General features: G+C 43.3%; 2 protein-coding genes across 3 annotated transcripts in view; one reads left to right on the top strand and one right to left on the bottom strand.

Moving 5' to 3' along the window:
- Positions 1–26,021, bottom strand: part of LOC126162730 (tudor and KH domain-containing protein homolog) — a 393,959-nt gene that overhangs the window by 160,057 nt on the left and 207,881 nt on the right. The window lies entirely within an intron of this gene.
- LOC126162732 (15-hydroxyprostaglandin dehydrogenase [NAD(+)]-like) overlaps positions 1–26,021 on the top strand; it is a 119,868-nt gene that overhangs the window by 77,491 nt on the left and 16,356 nt on the right. For both annotated transcript variants that reach the window (XM_049919396.1, XM_049919395.1), the window contains exons 4-5: positions 1,365–1,471; positions 16,761–16,934. In XM_049919396.1, coding sequence (XP_049775353.1) covers positions 1,365–1,471; positions 16,761–16,934 — 281 coding nt within the window. The remainder of the gene's footprint in view (positions 1–1,364; positions 1,472–16,760; positions 16,935–26,021) is intronic.

Here is a 26,021-nt window from a genome sequence, read left to right on the forward strand (position 1 = left end):
TCGGAGTTCGTCCCCACTGGATATTGTTCTTCGTAGTAATAGCACTATGTATATTACATTATTATGTTATGTATACATCAATTGTTTTTATTTTATTTTTATTTGTTTAAACTGATTAGATTAGGTTCCTGATGACTCCTCTTACTATAGGATTTTTATTATGGACACTCGAATTTACGCTTTAATTACGAGTGCACCGATAAACGTATCGCAAAATGTGATACACCAATATTTTCCTTGTTTTATTCTGCGTAAGGCTATATGCAGCACTTTCGTTTTACAGTCAAATTTATATTTTTTTTTCTTATTCTGGTACGGATTTTGCGATTTTAGGCGTCTTCGAAAGGAAACGTTCACTTTAAAAATATATGGCTTGCGATGTATTTGTATGAGGTTAATGAAATTTTAATACATTATAGCCAAATATATTGTTAATGTAAATCTCAAGTTACAACATTTTCCGATCACCCAAAAAACCACGATAGTGCAAAATAAATCAAATATCAAAAACTTTGTCATATCGTGGAAATTTCAATAAACAATACAAAATTCTTACTCATTATCTGTGTTACTTCAAAATAGGATCAAATAAGATCAAAATACAGGTATAGTACTGGAATAAACCAAGTTTAAAGGGCAATGTGCCTTCCATTTATTTTCTATTGTAAATGAGTGGTGAGTCATGAAAAAGAGCTAATTCATTTCAGGGAGTGAACAGTTCTGATCCAATCTCTGAAAAGAACAGTTTTGCCCATCTCTAGCTTATACAGCCGCGCCGTCGCTCGTGACGTCACTGGTGCTCGGTCCCGCACCATATATGGTAATGTTTCGGCCGCACCACCGCCGGGCCTGCTTCAATTCCCTCAACACCGGATCCCACGCTGTACTCAGCTGCAGTCCTCCGTCTCTATTGAAAGTGTTGTCAGAAATTCTAATCTCTATGGCCTCGTTATCACTCTATCCCAGAAGCCATTAGTCCGTTTAATAATAGACGTCTCATCGAATGCAATTCGGTGTCCGTTTCCCAGAGCATGTTCTGCTACAGCTGAGTTTTCGGGATAGCGCAGACGGTAACACCTTTCATGTTTCATGCTGCGCCGTTCAATAGTGCGAACAGTCTGGTCGACATAGAACTGCCAGTGTCAACTGACACTCGCAAATAATGCGATGGATATAATCTTCCGAAGAAGGGCACCAAGTGACTGAAACTCGTTACAATATTCAATTTCGTTTATGCAACGCATTGCGTTTTGTTGTAGTTTCTATATAGGTAGTCAGATAATGTAGCAGGGAGATAGGCCTAAGTCGCGGCAGAGCTCGCGGACGGGGCAGAACACGCGGCTGCTACTCCTCTTGTGTTGCAGAGGCCTTCAAAGCCGCCAAGTCGACGTTCGGCCGGCTGGACATCTTGGTGAGCAACGCGGGCATCCTGCAGGAGGACGGCTGGCAGAAGGCGGTCGACATCAACGTGGTGAGTCTCGCCTCGCCTTCTCCTTTCTCGCCTTCTCTTCCTTTCTCTCCCCATCGTCTCCGCACTGCGATCTGGCAGCTCACTGTGGCTGCAGGTCAGACAGGCGTCTAAAGCTAGCGAAATGAGGGATGCTCAACTACCGGACCTACCGATAGATGGCTCTAGCGCGTGCAGGTCAAGAGATCATATCATTGAGTGTCCGCCATATCTGAATTTGACAAAAAGCGAAGTGTCAAAACACGGATGAAAATGTTTTTCGTTCTGCGCCCTCATAAGTATTTTATATTGGATGTTCTAGATATCTACATATCAACATAATGAAGTGTTTCTAATCTAGCGAGAAAAAACAGTGACAGTTCTGCTATGAAATTCCTAAATTCGAATGTGTTTTGAAAGTTTGACAAGCTGATCTATAAATTGTTTACTATTAATTTTACGAGTGCTTTACTTATTTGCCCCTTTTAAAACACTATTTAAGATTCAATGGAGGTCAACAAATTACCTTACTTGCCAAAGCTTTTAACTACAGGTATAATTCGGAAAGTCAAGTGTGGAAAAAAGACGTCTCTTGAAAAAAAAGTTGACATCGTTGCTTAGGGGTATCTTTACTGACAACAGAAATTACAACTGAAATATTGAAGTATTACTTACGTATAAACGGAAAAAAATCATAATTTTTTTCTTTATCTGAAGTGATGCATTACCGATCTGCATATATGCTGACACTGTAATTGCAACATGCACTTACGAATTTGGCTCTCTCTTTCATCAGAAATTTAAATGCCATGATTTTATTAACGCCTGTACATGACACGGTGTATTTTAACTGAGTGATAAGGTAGAAGCACCAGTTTTTAACAGTGATTCAGTCTTTGATACGAGACAAGAAATACATTTAAATGAGACAAACACAAAGGCCAATGTTAAGGCTCTTAAATGCATGAAAGCATTTGTATCATTTATAAGTTAAGTCTAGTAATAATATTATATTGGACTGATCCATGATGATGTAGGAAGTGAAGGAACTTGTTGAAAATAACCTCGATCACAGCTGTTAATTTTAAGGTTGGGGTATCTTAAAACTGTAATTTTCCAGTCTGACACCCAAACAATGACTGGTACCATGGTTTTATTTTAAAATTGAATTCAAAACATGTCAGTGAGCAAAATTAATTACACTTTGAATTACAACCATGGAATTTTATTTCTGTGAATGTTGGTTCCAGTCTTTGACATGGTGTCAATCACTGGAATGACTGGTTGTCATGATATGGCCCAAGCAAAAAACCAACCTGGAAGTGAAAGCTGCAGAAGCTGGCCAGACAGACACCCCAATGGCTGCTACAATCTGTGTGAGACAAGGGTGACATTATAATGCAAATTTAGTGTAAAAAGTTCCATATTGTCTGAATTTGTCCTATACTGACAGGACATTCTAGTCCAGTCGATTTTCTTATCTGCAAAAGTACACTAGCCAATACCAGTGGCACAAAGGTAGTGCCACATTACAAACTATCCGGTAACAACAGAATTATTGGTGAACAATGTACAGTAAATAATATGTAATAACCTGAGAAACTCAAAATTGGTTTGAAGAAATAGAACAGTACTTGGAAAGAGAGTAACATTTTGAAAATAACAAATGACACAAGTAGAGTTTTCAGTTTTTGTGAAAGCTCGCTTAATTTTTTTTTCTCTCCCCCTCTCTCTCCTCCATTATCAAGGGAAAAATGTGATAACAAAAGTGCAAGAAAGTTGGGGATGTGAAAACTTCCTTATACTAACGTTTTCGACACAATTCGCAGCTTTTGCATTGGATAAATGGGACAGAAGAATTCTCATTGACAACATTCTCCACGCAATCAGTAGCTTCTGCAATGGGCAAATCGAGCACGGATTCCAGGAAAGAACGCTAAAAACAAAAATATGGACCTGTATTACAACACTGCTTAGACCTATGTAGCCCATTTGTCCGTACGAAATAAATTCACAAAAGTCAAAAAGCACACACATAGCAAGGAAATTCATTAGCTACCTCAAATGGAGAAGCATCGTTGTCACTAAAAATCCTACCAACATGTCGTCGTGGCTGTTTATTTGGTGGCATCAAATGTGCCGGAAACTAAAAAACTGATGGCACTGCTTCGGGTCTGAAACGTTTCTTCCATGTTCCAGGGCTCACTACGTAATTATCTTGCCGGAAAAGGTTTCCACAAAGAAAACTGCAAGACGTAGGATTAAAATCTTTCCACTTCACGGAAGTAATCCACTTCTTTAGCGGCTCTGGGTGCTTCAGAGGAAACCTGTTCAAAAGCATCGAATTAGCAAACGCACTAAGTCTGTATTGTTATCGTATTGTATCGGTAGTCCTATTACCTGTGAAATGGTAAGTCACTTTCCTTACTCCGTCGCTTCGTACAATTGAAAGCGGAATAAGAAATCACCATTTCGATAATCCTTAATTCCTTATACACCGTAAAGACCGAGAGAAACTTCTTGGCAAATTCGAATATGGCGGGCAATACAGACGACAGTAATCAGCTGGTAGAGCCATCTATCGGTAGGTCCGGTAGTTCAGCATCCCTCATTTCGCTAGCTTTAGACGCCTGTGCAGGTCAGACCCAGAAAGATGCGGCCTGGATAATCCAGCGTGGCAGGCTGCCGCCGACGTCACGAGAGACCCCTAGCGGCCAGCCGTGACACTCCAGCCTGGCATTCGTACTCTTTGCCATAAGTAAACGTATGTTTTGAAATAAACTATCATTCTTGGCGCCGATCTATAAGAGAGGTGTTTATGGTAAGAATATCCTTAATTTATTGACGTGATATTTATGAAGTACTGGACAAAGCTTGTCAACCGACATACAGGGCGAGAAATGTAAGACATATCATCTCTGTTATTTCAAGGCCTCGAAACGAGGCTTTCGTCAGATGATAGTAGGCAGAAGGACGCCTAAGTTTGTCGTGTGTTTAATCCTCTTTAATTTGTGTATCAACCGAGATACTGAGGCAAGTACAATTATTTTGAATTGCTTGATGTACCAGTTTTAAGTCATAGAAAGACCTTGAGAAGACAAGTACGATAATTCAGCACTTGTTGGTATTGGCTGCGAAACTATTAAAAAAAGTGTCTGAGAAATGTGCTAAAATTCTATGAAAGCTTTCTTTGCGCTGCAAACACCGCTTATGCGGCAAGAAGACACACCTGCACTACTAAGAGGAAACGTATTTCCTCTTGATCCTACTTTATACCACACATATTCGAGGTTAGCTACGTTTTTGTAAAGGAAATACTGTATATGCTAACTTTTTTTTAAAAAATTGCTATTTTCTTTTAGGCTGTTATGTATATAAAAGAACAGACCGAATGACGCACATGAACTGGCATAAATATAGCACATTTTAACATAATTTCAAAATGATTCAAATGGCTCTGAGCACTATGGGATTTAACATCTGAGGTCATCAGTCCCCTAGAACTTAGAACTACTTAAACCAAACTAACCTAAGGACATCACACATATCCATGCCAGAGGCAGGATTCGAACCTGCGACCGTAGCGGTCGTGCGGTTCCAGACTGAAGCGCCTAGAACCGCTCGTCCACATCGTCCGGCTAACATAATTTCAAATGTGTTAATAATAACTAAGCATTATGTGTTTGAGAGGGAAAAAACCTACATAAAATAATAATAATAATAATAATAACTTAAAGTGTATAGCTGCCTTGATCGGAAGGCTCATTCTTTTTATATATTTTATGTTAGGAGGGAACTGGTAGTTTCGTCTCTCTGTTTCTGCCCTGTCCCAGATTTCTTGCCATTCTGTATCAATGCATGCCTTTATTTCCTTGTTGGATAAGGCTCTTGTGCCCAGTATCTCCTGTGCCTTATCATACTCGCGCTTCCTAAGTCAATATCGTGCACCTCTCTTTCTTACTGCTGGGTCTAGCAGTAGCATGCTTAACTGCCTGGTAACGTGCTTGGTTACCATGGAGCGGGTTCCGGTTCGATTCCGTGCCGGATTGGAAATTTTCTCCGCTCGTGGACTAGGTGTTGACTTTTGCTTTCATCGTTGCATCCTCATCAATGGAACGTAAGTCGCCCAATGTGGCGTCCTCTGAAATAAGTCTTGCACTCGGCGGCCGAATTTCCCCAGATGGGGACTCCTGGCCAACGATGCCACACGATTATTTCATTCTTTTTTGTGAGATGCGGGAGTACACTACCCTGTGCTCGCCGTAGAGAATGTGGTGTCCTCATCTTTTTGGCTCTATGATCCCAAACGCCCGACCCGTAACCCACAATAGCAAGTAAGATTCCGCTGTGGTACGTTTTTAATGCACTTAGTGGCAGATGAAAACTTCTTTCACCAATTGTTGCTATTTTATTCAAGATATTAATGCCTCTCTGGCAGACGTTTCCCACATGTGCATGAAAGTTTCGCTTTTCGTCGATGTTAATTCCAAGGCACTCATCTACTGCTTTTTATTGCACAGGTTGGTCATTTACTTTGATTGTGGGATTTCTCGTTTTTGATAACTTCCTTTTTAGTAACATATAAACTGTTTTGTGACCTCCTATCATTAGTTTGTTTCCTACACATCAGTTAATTAGTCTTTCAAAAACTTACCCTACAATTTTCCTCTAAGTTAACCCTTGCGTTGGCAGATACTATAGTTAGCAGATCGTCTGCGTGAGTGATGCAGCCTCTAGTGTTCTTTATACTCTGAAGATGGTTCAGTAATGGCCCTATGCTGACACCCCAGAACTCTATACGAGAAACAGTGTCCTGTGGGCAGCCATTTGGGATGTCCTTTACAATTTTCTTTCCAGGGCATACTAACTACAACTGCCTTCGTAGTTTTTAGAGAGGCACTTAGGACAGTCTACCTCCCCCTTTTGAATAGAACAGGCCACCACAGATTATCAAACGGCCTAGCTACACAAGTCATTATGCCTATAACATACTTGTCGTCTGAGGTGTTCACAGTACTCATTGCGTGATTTATCGCATCTTCCGTGCATTTTCCTTTCCTGAAACCGTACTGCAGGGGGCTCATACCTACTAACTGTCTGTGGTGCCTTAGGCGGCGACACAGCTTTTCCTGTACTGTGGTTGGAGCATTTACCAAACAAATCGGCCCGTAAGATTCCGGTTCTCTTGAGTCTTTGTCTTCCCATTTTTTCAGTATAATGATATTCGCTATTTTCCAAATTCTGGGCACCCGACCCTGCAAAAGACATTGGTTTAATAACACTGTTATATAATTTGGTTCACTAGCTGTTGCAGCACTTCTGCCAGTATTTTGGCAGGACCTGGTGCTTTCTTCTTCTTTAACTTCATCATGGCCAGTCTTACTTCCTTCTGGACGAAGAGAATCAAAACATTTTTATTCTCATGCTGCTCTAGTACCTCAGAGTGAAGATGCTGATGGTACTCAGTGTCTTCCATCGTTGTATCGTCTGGCAACAAAGCTCTGAGTCTCCCAGTCTGTTGTCATGGTGCTGACGCATTGTCTCAGTGTTGACAATACAGTGGGTGATATATCCTTGTTTGTTGCGAGTTTGTATGGAAATCACCAATATCTGTTACCATATGGTCCTTTAGGTACACCTCCGATATTACTCCTGTTGTTTGCTGTAGCAGTTCTTTGCATTGTTGTTTGAATATTCGACAGGAAGCTTGGCCTTCTTTGTGGATCTGTTTCCCCCTAAGGATCTTTGGTAGTGTCTATTCGCCTGCCTTGCTCTGCGCCGGCCGCGGTGGTCTAGCGGTTCTGGTGCTGCAGTCCGGAACCGCGGGACTGCTACGGTCGCAGGTTCGAATCCTGCCTCGGGCATAGGTGTGTGTGATGTCCTTAGGTTAGTTAGGTTTAAGTAGTTCTAAGTTCTAGGGGACTTATGACCTAAGATGTTGTACCATAGTGCTCAGAGCCATTTGAACCATTTGAACCTTGCTCTGCGTCTTAAGGACTATAGGGCGGACTCTAGGGAATTTTAAACCATTTTGACTTCCTAACAAATGTTGGAATCGCCTTGTCTTGCGCTGTCTGCAACGTTCGCAACAATTCGTCCGCTTAGGCGTCAACATAAAATCCGCTTTCTTGTGGTGATTGTCATCTTTAATTCTGCCTTGAAAAGTTCCCAATTCGCCTTGCGTACACCGTATAATCACTCGGGCTGGATGTTAGCGTCTAAGCCATTATGTGCGTTTGTAATTGTGAAGTAAATGAGACTACGGTCACTTGTAAGTCCATCACAGACCTTCCAGTTGGCAATGTGGACTCTGACTTTCGAGTTTGTGAGGCTGATATCTACATTTGTTGCCACACCTGTGCGATTTTGGAAAGTGGGTGAGTTGAGAGGCCTATTCATGACATGAAGGCCACGTTCTTGTACAGTATCGTGAAGGCAGAGTCCTCTTTCATCCGTGATTCTATTATGTTGATTTCGCGTTTGCACCGAATACGAAAATGTGTCTGTCGTGTGGAACCAGTACTGCTGCTGTTCTTAAATTTTTTATGAGTGGGTGTATCTCCTGACTGTATTGAAAATATTGATTAGTTACAAAAATTTTTCCCAAGGCAGTAATTATTCATACTGTCACCGCGTGTTCGTCACAAGTTAAAAATCTTTGTCACTGTTATTTCTTTATGTGGTACCACAACTGCGGCCATTGGATGATGATGTTATGATCTGTGCTGCAAGAGGCATGTGGTGTAACGCCTCGTTTGTGGAATATGGCTTGTGTATACCTCGTATGTGTTGATTCAACTCTTCAAAGTTTCCCTAGTTCTTACATCACCATTTATCTGGGCGATTTTCATCATTTCTCTCTGTTTCATTGCCGTTTGGGAGCGATTTGACTGTAAGTGAAATCTACGGGAACCTAGTGAGCACTTAGCTATGGTGTCAGACTTACCTGTTATCATACACATCAACCATGTGTCATCACTAGTTGCCTGTACAGATGCTCAATATTAGGTGTGTTCTACCTCCTCTTGAAGACGACGCAAGAAGAGCCTGCACTTTCTTTGTATATGTAGGCAAGTAACTGCTAGCAAACACTATCTGATCAAAAGCACCTGGATACTAATATGTATTGCGAAATTGACCACTAGGCCTTTACCAATGTCTGCTTGTGTCTGTGTATATGCGGATGGATATGTGTGTGTGTGCGAGTGTATACCTGTCCTTTTTTCCCCCTAAGGTAAGTCTTTCCGCTCCCGGGATTGGAATGACTCCTTACCCTCTCCCTTAAAACCCAAATCCTTTCGTCTTTCCCTCTCCTTCCCTCTTTCCTGATGAGGCAACCGTTGGTTGCGAAAGCTTGAATTTTGTGTGATGTTTGTGTTTGTTTGTGTGTCTATCGACCTGCCAGCGCTTTTGTTTGGTAAGTCTCATCATATTTCTTTTTAGATATATTTTTCCCACGTGGAGTGTTTCCCTCTATTTTATATATATATACTCCTGGAAAATGAAATAAGAACACCGTGAATTCATTGTCCCAGGAAGGGGAAACTTTATTGACACATTCCTGGGGTCAGATACATCACATGATCACACTGACAGAACCACAGGCACATAGACACAGGCAACAGAGCATGCACAATGTCGGCACTAGTACAGTGTATATCCACCTTTCGCAGCAATGCAGGCTGCTATTCTCCCATGGAGACGATCGTAGAGATGCTGGATGTAGTCCTGTGCAACGGCTTGCCATGCCATTTCCACCTGGCGCCTCAGTTGGACCAGCGTTCGTGCTGGACGTGCAGACCGCGTGAGACGACGCTTCATCCAGTCCCAAACATGCTCAATGGGGGACAGATCCGGAGATCTTGCTGGCCAGGGTAGTTGACTTACACCTTCTAGAGCACGTTGGGTGGCACGGGATACATGCGGACGTGTATTGTCCTGTTGGAACAGCAAGTTCCCTTGCCGGTCTAGGAATGGTAGAACGATGGGTTCGATGACGGTTTGGATGTACCGTGCACTATTCAGTGTCCCCTCGACGATCACCAGTGGTGTACGGCCAGTGTAGGAGATCGCTCCCCACACCATGATGCCGGGTGTTGGCCCTGTGTGCCTCGGTCGTATGCAGTCCTGATTGTGGCGCTCACCTGCACGGCGCCAAACACGCATACGACCATCATTGGCACCAAGGCAGAAGCGACTCTCATCGCTGAAGACGACACGTCTCCATTCGTCCCTCCATTCACGCCTGTCGCGACACCACTGGAGGCGGGCTGCACGATGTTGGGGCGTGAGCGGAAGACGGTAACGGTGTGTGGGACCGTAGCCCAGCTTCATGGAGACGGTTGCGAATGGTCCTCGTCGATACCCCAGGAGCAACAGTGTCCCTAATTTGCTGGGAAGTGGCGGTGCGGTCCCCTACGGCACTGCGTAGGATCCTACGGTCTTGGCGTGCATCCGTGCGTCGCTGCGGTCCGGTCCCAGGTCGACGGGCACGTGCACCTTCCGCCGACCACTGGCGACAACATCGATGTACTGTGGAGACCTCACGCCCCACGTGTTGAGCAATTCGGCGGTACGTCCACCCGGCCTCCCGCATGCCCACTATACGCCCTCGCTCAAAGTCCGTCAACTGCAAATACGGTTCACGTCCACGCTGTCGCGGCATGCTACCAGTGTTAAAGACTGCGATGGAGCTCCGTATGCCACGGCAAACTGGCTGACACTGACGGCGGCGGTGCACAAATGCTGCGCAGCTAGCGCCATTCGACGGCCAACACCGCGGTTCCTGGTGTGTCCGCTGTGCCGTGCGTGTGATCATTGCTTGTACAGCCCTCTCGCAGTGTCCGGAGCAAGTATGGTGGGTCTGACACACCGGTGTCAATGTGTTCTTTTTTCCATTTCCAGGAGTATATATATATATATATATATTATATATATAACCTGATCAGATTAGGGCCATCAGGCCCTCTCTTACATCGGACCAGTGTTCCACACATGCAGCATTTCACACATCAGAGTTACATCATGAACATAGTTTAAATGAGAAAATTGGCTTACTCTAGTGACAATATGAATAAAGAGTAGTGACTAAGACCTAATAAAGTAAATGCGGAAGTATTTTTACAACAGGTGTTATACATACAGATTATGATAAAAGCAATAATAATAACAGTAAAACAAAAAATCAAATAATAATGATAAACATGACTAAGACCTAATAAAGTAAATGCTGGCAGTATTTTTACATCAGGTGCTATACATACAGATTATGGTGAAAGCAATAATAATAACAGTAAAAAAAATCAAATAATAATGACAAACATGAGAAAGATTGGCAATAGTAATGAAGGTTTGTGCAGATGTACATTAATATCTTGGTGTGTAAAGTAGATGTTTACTAGTATAGCGAGTTTTGGATAAGAGATATTTAAGGAAGGGGGAAGAGGGAAGTAATGAGGTGAAGTGCACTCATGTACAGAGGAAGGCATTACTGTTGCTTAAGTAGATACGTCATTAACTGTTTTTTGAAGCCGGTCATGTTTTTATGTTCTCTAACATAACGAGGGAAGTTATTCCAGAGTCGGGTTCCCGCTACTGTAAAGGACTTGGAGAAGGTGACTGAGCGATGCAGTGGAACGGAGAGGATTTTATTATAATGGGAACGTGTGTTTCTGTCATGTTGTTCCGACATGAGCGTTAGGGAAGAGGAGAGATATGAGGGACAGTGTACATATAAGGAGCAGGGAGTATCCCGTGTCAGTAGAGAAGCAGTAAGAACAGTATGGCTCACTCAGGAGAGCTCAGTGTCTTCGAACATGATCCAGTCACTCGATGTCACCAGAATAACAAATCCATCAGAGACATTTCAACCCTTCTAAAGTTGCCCAAGTCGACTGTTGTTGATGTGATCTTGATGTGGAGATGCGAAGGAACAACACCAACTAAACCAAGATTAGGCAGACCTCGTGTACTGACGGACAGGGCCCATCGAGCATTGCAGACCGTGTTCGTAAATAATCGCACGAAATTAGGGAAAGGAATCACTTGAGAGTTCCAAAGAGCTGCCAGTGATTCATCGAGCACAATGACTGTCTGGGTACGATGGTCGAACAGCTCCTCATAAGGCACGCATTTCTGTTCTCAGTACTAAGCGACGCTTAAGGTGGAATAAAGAGTGGCTCCATTGAACAGTGGATAAATGGAAATGAGTGATGCGGATTGATGAATCTCTCTATATCCTGTGCTAACCAGATGTAAGGTTTTGGTTTGGCGAATGCCTGGAGAACTTTACCCGCCATCATGTTTAGTATCATAAGTGAAGTACGGAGGAGGTGGTTTTACGGTATGAGGGCGTCTTGTGTGGTTAGGGTGTGACTTCCTCATTGTACTTAAGAAAACATTAAATGTGGTAGGATATGAACACACTGTGTACAGTAGAGGAACAGTTCAAAGACAATGATTGTATCAGCGTGACTGTATCCTATTATAAAGCAGTATCTGTTACACAATGTTTTGTGAATACTAACGTTCATGAAATGGACTGGCCTGCCATGATTACCAACTGAACTCAATGGAAAATATTTGGGACGAATTAGAACGTCGACTTCGCTCCAGACCCTAGCATCCAACATCGCTGCGCTCTCTGCTTCTGGCTGTTGAGGAAGAATGGGCAGCCATTACTCCACACACAGACACCTCACTTGAAAGTTGCGACCAGCAGAGTTTTAGTTGTTATAAAGACAAATCGTGGACACATCCTCATAATACGTGTCAGGATGTATTTGATCTGGTAGCATAACGGAACGGGTTTCGGGAAACTATACCAAATGTCTGAACGTCCTCGACGATAAGTGAAGAGCTGTTGGGGAAATAAGTAAATGCTTTACACAACGCGGAGCGCAGCCTGAAGCGGTACTTGGCAGTGTTTTCTCTGATTCTGAGCAACAACCAATTCCGGACGCCTTCCCTTTCAAGGCTACATTGCGATATAGTGCAAGATACTCTTGGACGTCAAAACTCTAGTAGTGAGTCGTGTTCAGAATGCACCCCTTTAGAAAGGATCTGGACTCAGGTACACATCAATCCTGAACAGCAGTCTGTACAGGACATCACTTTGAATCTATGTTCGCTTGTAAGTTAAGTTTTTGATAATTTCGAGTAATTTTACATAAATATTGTGTAAATGTGTCTGAAATGTATATTTTGTCTGTATATTGTTTAATTTCTCATGGCTGCAAAATATTGACAGGAATTACGTACAGAAGACCGAAAAAGCTGACAGAAGCCAAACTGGCGGAAGATCACTTTCGTTTCCAAAGAAATCTGGAAACACGTAAGACACTTATCACGCTTACAAGGAACTCCTTGAGCGCGAGGCCGCAGTAGGCCAATGATGTTTACGGCATTCGACGCCCCACATATTGTTCACCACGCAACCACAATATTGACTACTAATGGCAACACGGGCGGGACCGGAGGTATCTAATGGTGAGCACAGCATGAGGCTACGGAGCATACATGAACTGCTTAATCGACGAGCAACTCACAGTGCTAGAGGTGTTGACAGAAGCAGAGCAACAGCAATGATAAACAAAGCAAACATTGCATTATGCCTACAGCAACAGTTGCCGAAGTTGGCATTTCTTCGGAAAGGAACCCAACGAATTTCGCAGACTGAGAAAGAAATGGCAGATGAAATATCGGCGTTTCTGCAAGGTGAATCAGTGGAATTGTGGTGTCGTATGTACATGAACAGTACAATGATGACGATACGTGCTTAATAAATGTAGGTGACACTTAAAACAGGTGTCGGGTCATGTAGTTCATCGTCCTTGTTGCACAGGGAGGCACAAATCCCGTCTCCAGTGTAACGTAGTGAACGACAATCGTTGTCCAACTAATGGGTGCTAAACATAATTACGTACGTGCAAGATCATCCGCAGCATAGTAAGAAAAATTATCAACAGATTTCGAATAAGTGCTTAGCATTCAAATAACTTCCGGGAATTCAGCCAGGTAACACTTTCAGCGACCGCCGATATTTCGGCGGGAGAACACCCCGCCATTTTCGAGGCAAACTGCAACGGACAGGCGGCGTACATGCAAATTTAAAACCTCGGTTCTCGGACTGAAGCAGGATAGAGAACACACACACTGAACACTAGTGCCACCAGAGATGACCAAAGTCAGAGCTATCGATAGTGAGACTATGAATTCGCAGGTGAGGTAGCATTGACTCTGTCTCTCTGTTTTTTGACAAGAGAGAGAGCCGGATTCCAAACAGAGTTTAAACAGAAACCTGCATCCCTGTTAACGAGGTTGCTCGCAAATTTAATCTCAACTGCCTCCCTAATACTCTCCCAATAGCTGGACGTGCATGCCAATATCTCGGTGTTATTATATAACATGGGGTGACCAGTATCCAAGCAATGTTCGGCAATAGCAGATCTACTTGGCTGCTGCAATCGTGTGTGCCGTTTATGCTCAGTACATCGGTCCTCCACGGTCCTGATAGTTTGACCAATATATGCCATGCCGCAGCTATAAGGAATACGATGCTGTGCACTCCACCGCTCCATATCACTGTCATTGTACTACGCAAGTCAAATTACGCTATGGACGCTGCCGCACCGGACATATATTTGTAAAAGAAGACAACGCAATGAATTTTAAATAACAAACCCCTTCAAAATTTGTGAATGGCCAATAACCGACCAACACGTCAATGACAATTGCAAATACAGGACAAACTTTTCGGATAGGGAGTTTTGCACACTGACAAGCCGGGTGTTATTTTCAGAACAAATTATTAACACCATACAAAGTAATCTTGACCTGGCAGAAAATTTTTGAGAATAATGACAATTTAACTGACCCCCAAAAGTTCATTATTAAACGCAGAAACAATAATAAAATACATTGATCAATATCCAAAACAAGAGACTTAGCTGTATCACAGAGAGGAAGCTGTTCTTCTTGCACCTTTCGAATTTACAGACTTGGCCAAGCGACGCTGGAAACTACACCTTCAACGTGGCCGGGACAATGATACATAGAACATCAACAGGTTTAATCACGCGCATGCCCGCCCAACTAGGATCCGGGATGAACGATTTTAGTGTGGCCTACCTAACCTAAGGACATAACACACATCCATGCCCGAGGCAGGATTCGAACCTGCGACCACCTTTACAAATAACTGTTTAGGTGTGACCCAATACATCAGTTGTTTTGCAGTTCCATTGATTAATAGCCAAAGAAGTTGCCCGTGTACTTGCTGACGGGTTCTCTTCAACTTGACACAGTACGGCCTCTTCCAGTTCGGGTGTGCGGCGTCTCTTGGAACATTACAGTCACGCCTGCTGACGGTGAAGGTACCCTTTCTCAAAGACGTGGCGTAATTGTGACGGAAAGGTTATGCGATGGAGTCAGATGTTGTGAAGAACGAAATTGATAAAGGCGACGGGCAGCTCTTCCATTAACGTGAACTTCGCCATTCAGAAGGACAATGTCGTCGTATTCTGCGAACGTGTACTCAACCATGTTGTCTAACACCCATAGACCGACAAGTGAATGAGGCTCGACCCAGGCCAGAGAGGTAGGATAGACGTCAAATGGCATCAGCCGAATCGACTTAGCCAACTCTCCCCCCACCATGACTATCCTACTGCATACCTACCTAGCAAAAACATCGTTTCAAACGGCCTGTAGCACGGAAGTGGCACGTCTGGGGATATGGGTTCCTATTCAAAATATTATGTACCCACTCCTGTCTACAAGTCGTTAGAGGTTGTAATGGGAATTCCAGAACATCCTGTATTATGTTACTTTTCTTACCTTCGTATTGCGCAACTAGGACCATACAACAACATCAACTGCTCACCTTACAATGCTAAGCATGAATTTGAACTTCATAGATCTTGAGAAAACACGTGCTGCTGTCGGGGAAACAGCTAATAACTTATGTTAGAACTATCGTGAACCTTTACAAGTTGGCAGAATGTGTCATCAAAATGGGGAAAGAAATTTCTAGAGAGGTATTTAGAGTAATTGATGGTTCAAATGGCTCTGAGCACTATGGGACTTAACATCTGGGGTCATCAGTCCCCTAGAACTTAGAACTACTTAAACCTAACTAACCTAAGGACATCACACACATCCATGCCCAAGGCAGGATTCGAACCTGCGACCGTAGCGGTCGCGGGGTTCCAGACTGAAGCGCCTAGAACCGCTCGGCCACACCGGCCGGCAGTGGAATTGGAAGCCTGGAACAAAGATGCTGCCTAACTTCCTCACTGTTTAAGATGTATGTGCAGAAGGCGCTGGATGTGTGATATAGAAAGTGAATGGGGAACGGAAGTAGGGAACCTGTGTATGACTCAATTTTCTATACTGTTAATCAGGTCGTCGCAGCAAACGATGAAGATCTTACACGCGTAGGAAGTTGTTGAAGGAATATAAAAAAGTGGGGGTTTGAAAATTAATTTTGAGAAAATGGAATAGCTACGTTGAAGAGACAAGGGAAGTAAAATGCATACTGGGGGACATCAAATTAAAGTGTGTGAACAGTTTAAATAAGTGGGTAGTATCCTACCACGTGGTGAAGACAGGGATCCCCAACGAAGGATCAGGCAAAAGGGGGATTACACAAATCCACTGTCGAACTAATAAAAATTTATGGAAGTGAATGTTAGTAACTCACAGAAAGAAAGAGAAAGAGACTTAGAGCTCAAGAAATAGACCACCTGAGAAGAGTATGTAGAATTTCGCGGATTGATTGCGTATAAGATGAGGAAATAAGAGAAAAGACGCAGACCCATTGCAGTATTACGGACAGAATAGAAGAAAGACAGCTAGGATCGTTAGGAATGTCAAGAAATGAAAGAAGACAGATGGCCAAAGAGAGGACTTTCATCGCAGCCTACTAAGAGCAGAAAAGAGGAAGACTGCGGAAACGGCGGCTAAGGGGGAACCAAGAAGCGATGGAGAAAAGAGGAACAGAAGAGGCTGAGGAAGAAGGTGAGATCGAAGCGTTTGGCGACAGAGATGCGTTGACAGCTGTAGGGCCGTCGCGACAAGGACACGTTGCGTTTTCGTATTTTCCCGGTACTATTCATCTTGTCCTCTTATTGTCTTTTCCTTTACTCCGTCCATGTTGTTCCTGATTTCTTCCTTCTTTAGGTCTTAAAAGCGTTCTAATTTGTTTTTTTATTCATAAAATATTTTCTTTCTCGTATTTGCGATTACACTGTTTTACATTTTGCTGTATTATTATGAGGTGAGATACAGCGAGGATTTGTCGCGCTGTCCACAGAAAGGCACGGTGCACGGCGTGCTGCTGGCTCTGAAGCACATGGGGAAGGCAGCAGGCGGAGATCCCGGGCTGGTGGTCAACCTGTCGTCCACCGCGGGCCTGCACCCCAACCCTCACGTGCCCATCTACTGCGCCACCAAGCACGCTGTGGCCGCGCTATCTCGCTCCTACGGGGTAAGCACCTCACTGTGACTTGTAAAGCTAAACGTCAACCAACTCCCAGCTAGCAACTGTTTGTGGGTTCAAGCCCGTGGCAGCGGTTCTGCGTGACGTGCATTCGACAAGTCCTTTCCAGAAATATGTGACACTTGTGTCTACACACAGGTCACACAATACTCGTAGATTATGGAGTAGTGGTTTGTGAGCATGGAACTGCCATCCGATGGCAACCCGACCGTGTTCATCGCGTTCAGATCAGCTGCAAAACGTGCGCTGAATGGTGTGCTCCAAAACACTTGTGCCTGTACCAGCACTGTACTCTGTCACCAGGTATTCCACAGATCTCCACCTATCCTTCTTTACTGAACGGGCAAGTCGACGCCATCAGCATTCAGTGATTGGATGTGGACGTCCAACTCCCTGTCGCCCACTCGTTGCTTCACGGTCCTTCAACGAAACGAGCAGGGTACCAGCCCCGTTATGTCCAGGATGCTCATTTCCAGATGCCATTTCATAACAAATTTCCCATCAGTGTATTTCGACATTGGCAGCCAGTATCTTTGACAGAATGATTCCCGATTTGTATCTGCTCCACTTATATCGACTGCAACATTACCAGATGGTATTCAGTCTCGCAGTGGGAATAATGTTTTGACTATAAGCCTTTTCCTATGGCTCCAGCCACGTATGCACTCAACACATATACTGAGCACAACTCCTCCTCTGCGTCCACCTTTTCATGCCTCTGTCTTTCCACTTCATCCTCCCACCTGTCTATCTATCACCTACTACCCACTCTCTCCATCTCTTCATCTCCTCCTCCTGCTCTCTTTGTCCATTTCCTCCACTCCCTCCATCTGATGATATCTTCCACTCACCTCAACAAATGTGTGTGAAATCTTATGGGACTTAACTGCTAAGGTCATCAGTCCATAAGCTTACATATTACTTAACCTAAATTATCCTAGGGACAAACACACACATCCGTGACTGAGGGAGGACTCGAACCTCCTCTGGGACCAGCCGCACAGTCCACTCACCTCCCTCTGACCATATCCTCCTCTTCCTCCATCTTTCCATCTCCACCACTCCTCTTCCTTTTCACCTGCCTCTACATCTTCCATCTGCCTCATGCATCTACCCCTCCACCCCACTCTCTGTCCATTTCCTCTTCCCCCTCACTCTGTCCATTCCCCCCTCCCTCAACCCATCTCAACCTGTCCCCAGCCATTTTTGTCAGCATGTATAGCCTCTGTAACACAGTTCAACAAAGTAAGCTGATGTTAATCCCACAACATGCCTCTCATGAAGGGCAAGCTATTCATCAGAGGCTTGGAAATCACTTATTTATCCTGCATCTACAGGCTACCATGCAAAGCAGATCGACAAAGCAGGCTGATACTTCTCCAAGACAACTTGCCTCTCATGCAGGGCAGCCTCCCATGCTGTGGTCAAGAAAACCGTTTCCTGCCTCTGCCAGGTAGTCTACTCTGTGAAGCAGGTTGTGGTAGAGTGCTATTGTTCCCACACAACATACCTGCTATGCAGGGGAGCCTATATACCAGTGGCTGGAAAAACACATTTTTGCCCATAAATCTTCTCCTATTGGAGCTAGGAATTTATAAACCCTACAATACTAATACTCATAAGACTTGGTGTTTCTATTCCAAACTTGGCTGAAACCAATGCAGGGGTTTGGGAGCTAATCCTTTTGTGTAGATATATATTACAATTAATATCAAAGACAAGCACCTGACAGAGTTGGAAAGGGTATCCATTTGGCTGGCTGGTTGAATGATGCAATATTCAGGTTTGGGGGTATTCGGATGTGACAGTGGCCTGATGTTGGATTACATGGAAACCTGAAGCAGGCACAATCGTGTATCACTATTAATACCAAAAACTGAAACAGGTCGCCAGTAATAGGAGTAAAAACATTTCGATAAATTTGGGTCAACTAATGAGCCTTTTACAAGATAATTGCAAATTTGTTGTTATGAGTCACCACTGACTATGATATGAAATATTGTCCTAGTTAGCACAAATGAATTGGACTTGCGCAAATTTCACCTGTGGCTTACCTGAAATAGGAACACAATAGCGCTTCAGCATGTCACATGTTACAGTTTACTGTACACTTGTACCTTTTAGAGGAAGTGTTCCATATACCAGGTTTAGATGCACTTGTCTCTGCAGTGAGTTACATGAGTTACAAATTTTCTCATGCTGCTTGAATCATCTCATAAATCATGACAAGACTGTGCAATTCGCAGTTACAGTTCTTCAACCATACACTGAGAGTGATGTACACTTTACACTTTGAACGGCCCCAGAAAGAGAAATCCTGAGCGTTGAGGGCTGAAGATCTAGGCTGCCAAGATACAGCACACGCTGGATCTACGTGTTTTGGACTGCACTGGCACATTAGGTGTCATCTTACATCAGCAGCAAAATGTGTTGGAGTCCCATAACTCACGTACCATATTTCCTAATCGTGGGTCCTGGGTGAAATGTGAGTCCAGCTAGATGTGAACTCGACTTTACATTTCAAATTCGTTTGTTCAAAGTAGGGCCACCATCTAACAACAGAGGACCAGACTGGAGCAGACGAATGGCACTACATACAGAGGAGGACCTGAGCACGTAAGGCCCACAGAGCACAGGGCGAAGCAAAACGGCACTCAGAGTTCCCCATCAGCAGATTTTATTTCACAGATTAGTAAATATGTCCACTTTAAAACAAATCGACTTCTTTTCTGTTACTGTTATTTTTATTTCATAGTTAAGTTATTTTTTTTAGTTCCACAAGGCTTAGTTTTTCGTTACCTGCAAGCCTCAACTCTATGTTGAAAAAATGTTCCAGTGAACTTGCTTCTTCAAACGAGCTGTTTGAAAGACAATTCAGAACGTCTTTTACGAACCACTACTAACTTCACTGGGGAAGCTTTAGAAGAGTTTAAAAGTCCTGATGTTTTTGTTAGTGTGGTGATATCCAATGACTAGTCCATGTTCCAAGCTACTGAGCTCTCATGATCGACCGGTTCTGCTGTCACTGCACTTCTAGTGACAACACAACTCTTCCCGCCTCCTACACTGGTGGCTCCACCTCTCATTACATCTAGTGGTCAATTCCACTTTATATAGGGGTGTCCGGATACTTTTGATCAATGGCTGTGAGACCTGGGCACTTCATGAATATACAAGACCAAAGAGGGCAGACGAAATCAGATCACTTACTGATGTGAGGGACATCCTGTAGAGAACGGCGACTATGAAATGGAAATCGGCCGCCCCAGTTGCCAAAGAAATGACGGCCTATGGATAGTGGCAGTGCTGGAATGGAGTCCAAGAGACAGGGACACACCACGAGGAAGAACCCCAGGCCGATGGGACAAAGACCTGCGGAAGATCGCTGCAGGCAACTGGCTATTTAAGGCTGATGGGTGAGGAATCTATAAAGCATTCAAGTAAAGTATTTTCAAGCTATTTGCACACTGAAACATTACCAAGAGATGGTAATAAAACCAAAATAGTTCTAGTACATAAGAAAGGTTATATTAAAGATATAAAGATTTATCGTCCAGCAGTATTATGTCCGCTCTGTACAAAGTTTTCACTAGAATTTTGAGTACCAGAAAGAGCGCCACACTTGACCTGGTTCAGGCCACAGAGAAAGCTGAGTTTCGTAGAGGATTTAATATATTTGACAATATCCTTACTCTGCACAAAAGAATTAGCAGAACAAATGAATACCATCTATCTCTTTGACTTGTATTTATAAATTCTGAAAAGGCTTTCGATTCGATCAATCACCTGGCTATTTTTGAGCCTTTAACAGAACAAAGAACAGGGCTATATTAAAAACTTATATATCAGGATTGTTTGTGTGGCCATCCTCCGCAGCAAGCATATAAATTTTGTTTTGTAAATAAAACTGCCTTTTCCTGCTGCTAATTACTTTATTTATCCCATACTCGTTTCGCCTTCTCCTGTTCTAAGGCATCATCAGTGGGATCTATAACGATACAGTTTTGTTAGTTATAGATTATCAAACAGTTCACTTCGCGATTTTTTTGTAAAAAAGTAATTTCTTACGATTAATCGTCAGTAATTATTTTTTTACAAAAAAATCGCGAAGTTAAGTGATAATCTGTAACTAACAAAACTGTATCTTTATAGATTCCACTGATGACGCCTTAGAACAGGAGAAGGCGAAACGCATATGGGATAAATAAAGTAATTAGCAGCAGGAAAAGGCAGTTTTATTTACAAAACAAATAATTATATACGAGGGCCTGTTCAAAATTAATGCCTCCATTTTTTGTTTCAATGTCGTTTCAGGTATCACATGTCATGAATATTACTCGGTTGACTTTCCCGAATCGTTGACTCAATTTGCAACCCTCTGCCGCCAGAGGACTCCGAACTGTAGTGTTTAACATGGTGGGTTGTAACGTAACTATGTCCGTCTGTACACCAGAGCAAAAATGGCGGTCATACTGCGCACCAAAGGGGCGAGATCACGTCCGCAGCCCCGTGATGCCCGTCAAGAATTGCTGAATCGCACAGGATGTGACAACAGTGCCAAAGGTTGTCAAGAATGTCTTCTTGTTGCTCATCGCGCTGTGAACTCTCGTTTTCGACCACTAAACGTGTGCGAATTAACGTCCCAAGGAAAGGGGTGGTTCCATTGACTCCATTTACTGTACTCCCTGAGGCCTATTCGTTTGGATTCTGAGCGGCGGTGTGTCTGAAATGTTTTCCTCGCCGACCCATATGAAAAACGCATGTTGTCAACGCTGAAAGTCGCGGTTCTGACCTCCACCGCGGAGACGTCAGAGGAATGGGTGAAATGTGGGTATGAGGACCTGTGATGACCTTCCCATTGTGTGACACGTACATGGTAACGTTGGGAAGAATAGTGGTGAAATCTGGTGCCAATGTGACGTCATTAATCCACTTTACACATGACTGAACTTCTGAGCTGAGGCCTTTCTTTCGCAAGTGACGACACTTTGCTGCTTTTAGTGTCGTCGATCCCAAGGCTGCCGTTGCAGAGTGCCACATCTTTGCTCCATTGTAGAGGAAGGTTCTATGCACCTTTGAGCCAAATTTCGAATTTATGCGTCGAAATGAGAGACAGTTAGGAGGTTTCGGAAAAGTAATTCTTTAATGCTGTTGCGCAGTGTAGTTTTAAGAGAAATATAAATGCAGTTAAGTATATTAAGATTCCCAATAAATCTGCCACGGCTACAGACAACGAAACAGGACATGCTTTTGACAACACAGGTAATAATCTGATAATACTCCACAGACTAAACAAATGCCAAAAACTGGACCTCTGTGAAGAACTTGAAATTTTTATTGACAATACAAAACATGGGTAGAACACACCCAATGACAAAGCTGAGACAGTGAGAATGAATTTCTTTACGAGTTTCTCAAATGTAATAGACTGTGCACCATAACTTTCGCTACTCTCTAGTTTTGAATGGTCTAGATCATAAAACAATTCCTAAACCACCAAACCGAAATATAACGAATAAATGTGCTGAAATTGGGTTTGTAAGTTTTTTATTTTTCATATTTTTATTTCTGGCAATAATAATATTCGTAACAAAAACGGTTGTAAATAATCAAGCAATTATATTTTTGTTACCTCTATCTTTGATTCGCAATATAAGCTAGTAATGAATGCTCTCTGACTTACAAGATATTGTTTCTCTACATCTATTCAATATTTGTACTGTTTACACGTTATTATTTCGTGTTTGTGTGGTATTTAAAAATGAAAAAGAATATTTATGAAGAACTGCTGGGTTATTTTTGATATGGAATATGCTGTAAATAGCTTTATTATTGTTTAAGATGTGTAATCCTAGTACCATATTACATTAATAAGAGCTGATTTCACCATATTTGTGGCTAATGAAACTCAAAACAAATGACTACATCCGGAAGACAAAAACTAATGTAATCCACTGATCCTTCTCAAAATGAGGGTGTAAGCCCTCGAAACGCGTCGTGGGGGTATATAAAAAGTAGCTAACAAAGTTAATTGTGTTTACTTATCTTTTATTGTCATGTATAGTTTTTTAAGGACAGTGCAACAAGGACGACGTAAGAAAGAATGACTTCTTAAGCACCTCCGTCTAATAATTAGAATAACCTTATCTTCGCGACCTTAGCGAGTGTACTAACATAATCCTAAATTTCTAACTTAAAGCTGAACCTTTGTAAGCAGGCTTTCGCGGAACTGTTTGCTTCTATCTTCAACCGTTTGCTATTTCAGGTTTTCAGGCTTCTCAATGATATACTCCCGTGCGTCAAACGAACCTATGAGCATTCGTTATCCCCTTATTTGATATCTTCAATATGCCCTGTTAATCTTTATTTGGTAATGGTATCGTACGCTTGAACAACACTCTAGCATGAATAGGTTGAGTGTTTTGTAAGCATCGCTAAGGCAGAGCTGCAACGCGACTGTGTGTGGAACTGCATCCCAAACAATTATTCCATAGTTTTCGACTTTTACAGCAATTGAGAGCAGACTAAGAGAGACTGAAGAGTAGGATAATATGCAGAAGGGTCCAAAAAATGTATCTACTGTTTAAAAGACCATAACTGGCAAACTAATTGACGGAGTTGTCTCATCTTTGGTCGTGTAATAGTTTGTAGTTCTGGCAATCGCCACACAAGCGTTGTATTGCGTTGTTTTGTTTTGTCAGATGACAGTCGCCAGATAGTCAGTGTTTTGTTCTTAGTTGCACCTAGTTACTCGAATAAAATGGCTGGCGCAAGGCTTACATTCGATGAAAGGAAGTCAATTTTGAAGTGGTATTTTAAGTACGAAAACATTAATGAGGTTCAATGGCGAAATGAGTATCAAACAGAGCCACCGACACGTCGGATTCGAGACAAATTTGAAGCCGAAGGCTGTGTTAAAGATATACACAAAGAACGATTTGGAGGACGTGTAACAGTAACAAGTCCAGCTAACTCGCGTCGTGTGTTACAATTCACTCGCTCACCACAGAAGTCTGTGAGACAGTGTGCCCGTGAAGCTTGAGTGAGTCGCTCAAGTGTTCGGCGAATTCTGAAGACAGCAAAGTGGAAGTGCTACATCCCACGATTGCTACACGCAATGAACGAGGACGACCCAGATCTTAGAATTGAGTACTGCGAGTGGTTTACTAACATGGTGCGCAACGATGAAGAGTTTGCAGAGATGATTGTGTGGTCTGATGAGGCACAGTCCAAACTCAATCGTACAGTAAATCGCCACAATTGCATCTTCTGGGCCGCCGAAAATCCAAACGTCCATGTAGACAAAGCCGTGAATTTGCCAGAAGTAAATGTGTGGTGTGGGTTGTCTTACCGGGGCTTGATGGGCCATTCTTCTTTGACGGCACAGTTACCGGTGAGGTGTACCTTCAGAAGCTTCAGACATCCATTTTACCTGCCATCCGAGACTTGTATGGAGACGGAAGACTTTACTTTCAACAAGATAGTGCCCCAGCCCACTACCAAAATCGTGTTAGGGCGTATCTCGACGAAAATCTACCAGGAAGATGGATAGGCCGTAGAAGTGCTGTGGAGTATCCACCACGTTCCCCAGACCTAACTCCTCTGGACTTTTACCTGTGGGGAACACTAACGGACGTCGTTTATCGATAAAAGCCACGCACATTGGATGAACTTCGAGCATCCATCGTACATTCATGTGCAAATATCCAACTGAACACGTTGCAGTCAGTAGTTCGTGCTGCAGTTCGGTGGCATCGTTTGTGTGTGGATGTTAATGGTGACCATTTCGAACACCTACAGTGAGATCCTTAAGTTGGACTTTAAGCTACACTTTCACCAAAAATGAGACAATTCCGTCAATTAGTTTGCAAGTTATGGACTTTTAAACAGTGGATACATTTTTTTGGACCCCTCTGTATTTTCTACTTAGAACTTTCCAAAATGATAGCGTGTTCGTACAGCATAGTGTATACTGTTGAGCCTGTTAAATTGTCCTGCACAGTAGTAGTGCGTGGAAATCAGAACTGTACTGTATGTATTTTACGTATTCTGAAAACTGAACCCTCTGCTTTTCTGTCGTGTATTACGAGCTGTCAAAATTGGACCCCAGATGATGATACTCGGCTCAGACGTTTGTCTCTGAAGAGGCACTTGGGAGACGAACTGCCCACCAGCAATCGCAATTTGGCACGACCGCTGAGCACGTGCCAAGCTGACGTTTTGGCAGTTGTCCCTGAGCAGCAGCTACATATGTGCCATCTGCAGAGAGTTCGGGCCATACCAGCGGTCGCCTAGCCACAAAGAGTGCAGTTTGCAGAATGCTACGTACGAGGGGCGTTGCATAAGTAACGCAACACATTCTTCTTCTCTGCCAGTTCAGATTTAAAAAAATGCCGAATTTGTTGTGGGACATTGTGGAATATCCGCGCTTCAGCCCCTATAGTTTCGTGAAGTTTCGATAGCTGGCGGCTCTACACGTAGCCTTCAAAACTACGTCTGTAACCGGTGGTGGGTTCCGAGCTGTCATTGAGTTTTTTGGTGGGAAAACCAGAGCACTGCAAATATTCGTAGGCGCCTGCAGAATGTCTAAGGAGAGCTGGCAGTGAACGGAAGCACGGTGAGTCGTTGGGTGGTGCGTCTGCCATCGCATCAAAGTCGCACAAACCTGTCCGAACCCCGTGTGCCAGCCGGCCGCACGTAACTGTGACTGCCGCAACACTGGAACGTGCGGTCACTCTCTTTAGAGGTGATCGACGGATCACAATCGAACACCTCGCTGCACAACTGTACGTCTCTCCCGCCGGATGGGATACTCAAAGGTTTGTGCCTGCCGGTTCCTTGTCGTCTAACAGAAGACCATAAAGAGATACGAAGGGGCATCTGCGAGGAATTGCTTGAGCGTTACGAGGCTCATCGTGACAATTTTTTGTCGAACGTCGTCACAGGCGATGAAACATGGCCTCATCACTTCGAATCGAAGCAAAACAGCAATTCACAGAGTGGCGCCATACCGCCTCTCCACCGAAGAAAAACTTCAAAGACACACCCTCAGCTGGTAAAGTCATGGCGACTCTC

Source organism: Schistocerca cancellata, chromosome 2, assembly GCF_023864275.1.
Source record: "Schistocerca cancellata isolate TAMUIC-IGC-003103 chromosome 2, iqSchCanc2.1, whole genome shotgun sequence".
NCBI lineage: Eukaryota > Metazoa > Arthropoda > Insecta > Orthoptera > Acrididae > Schistocerca > Schistocerca cancellata.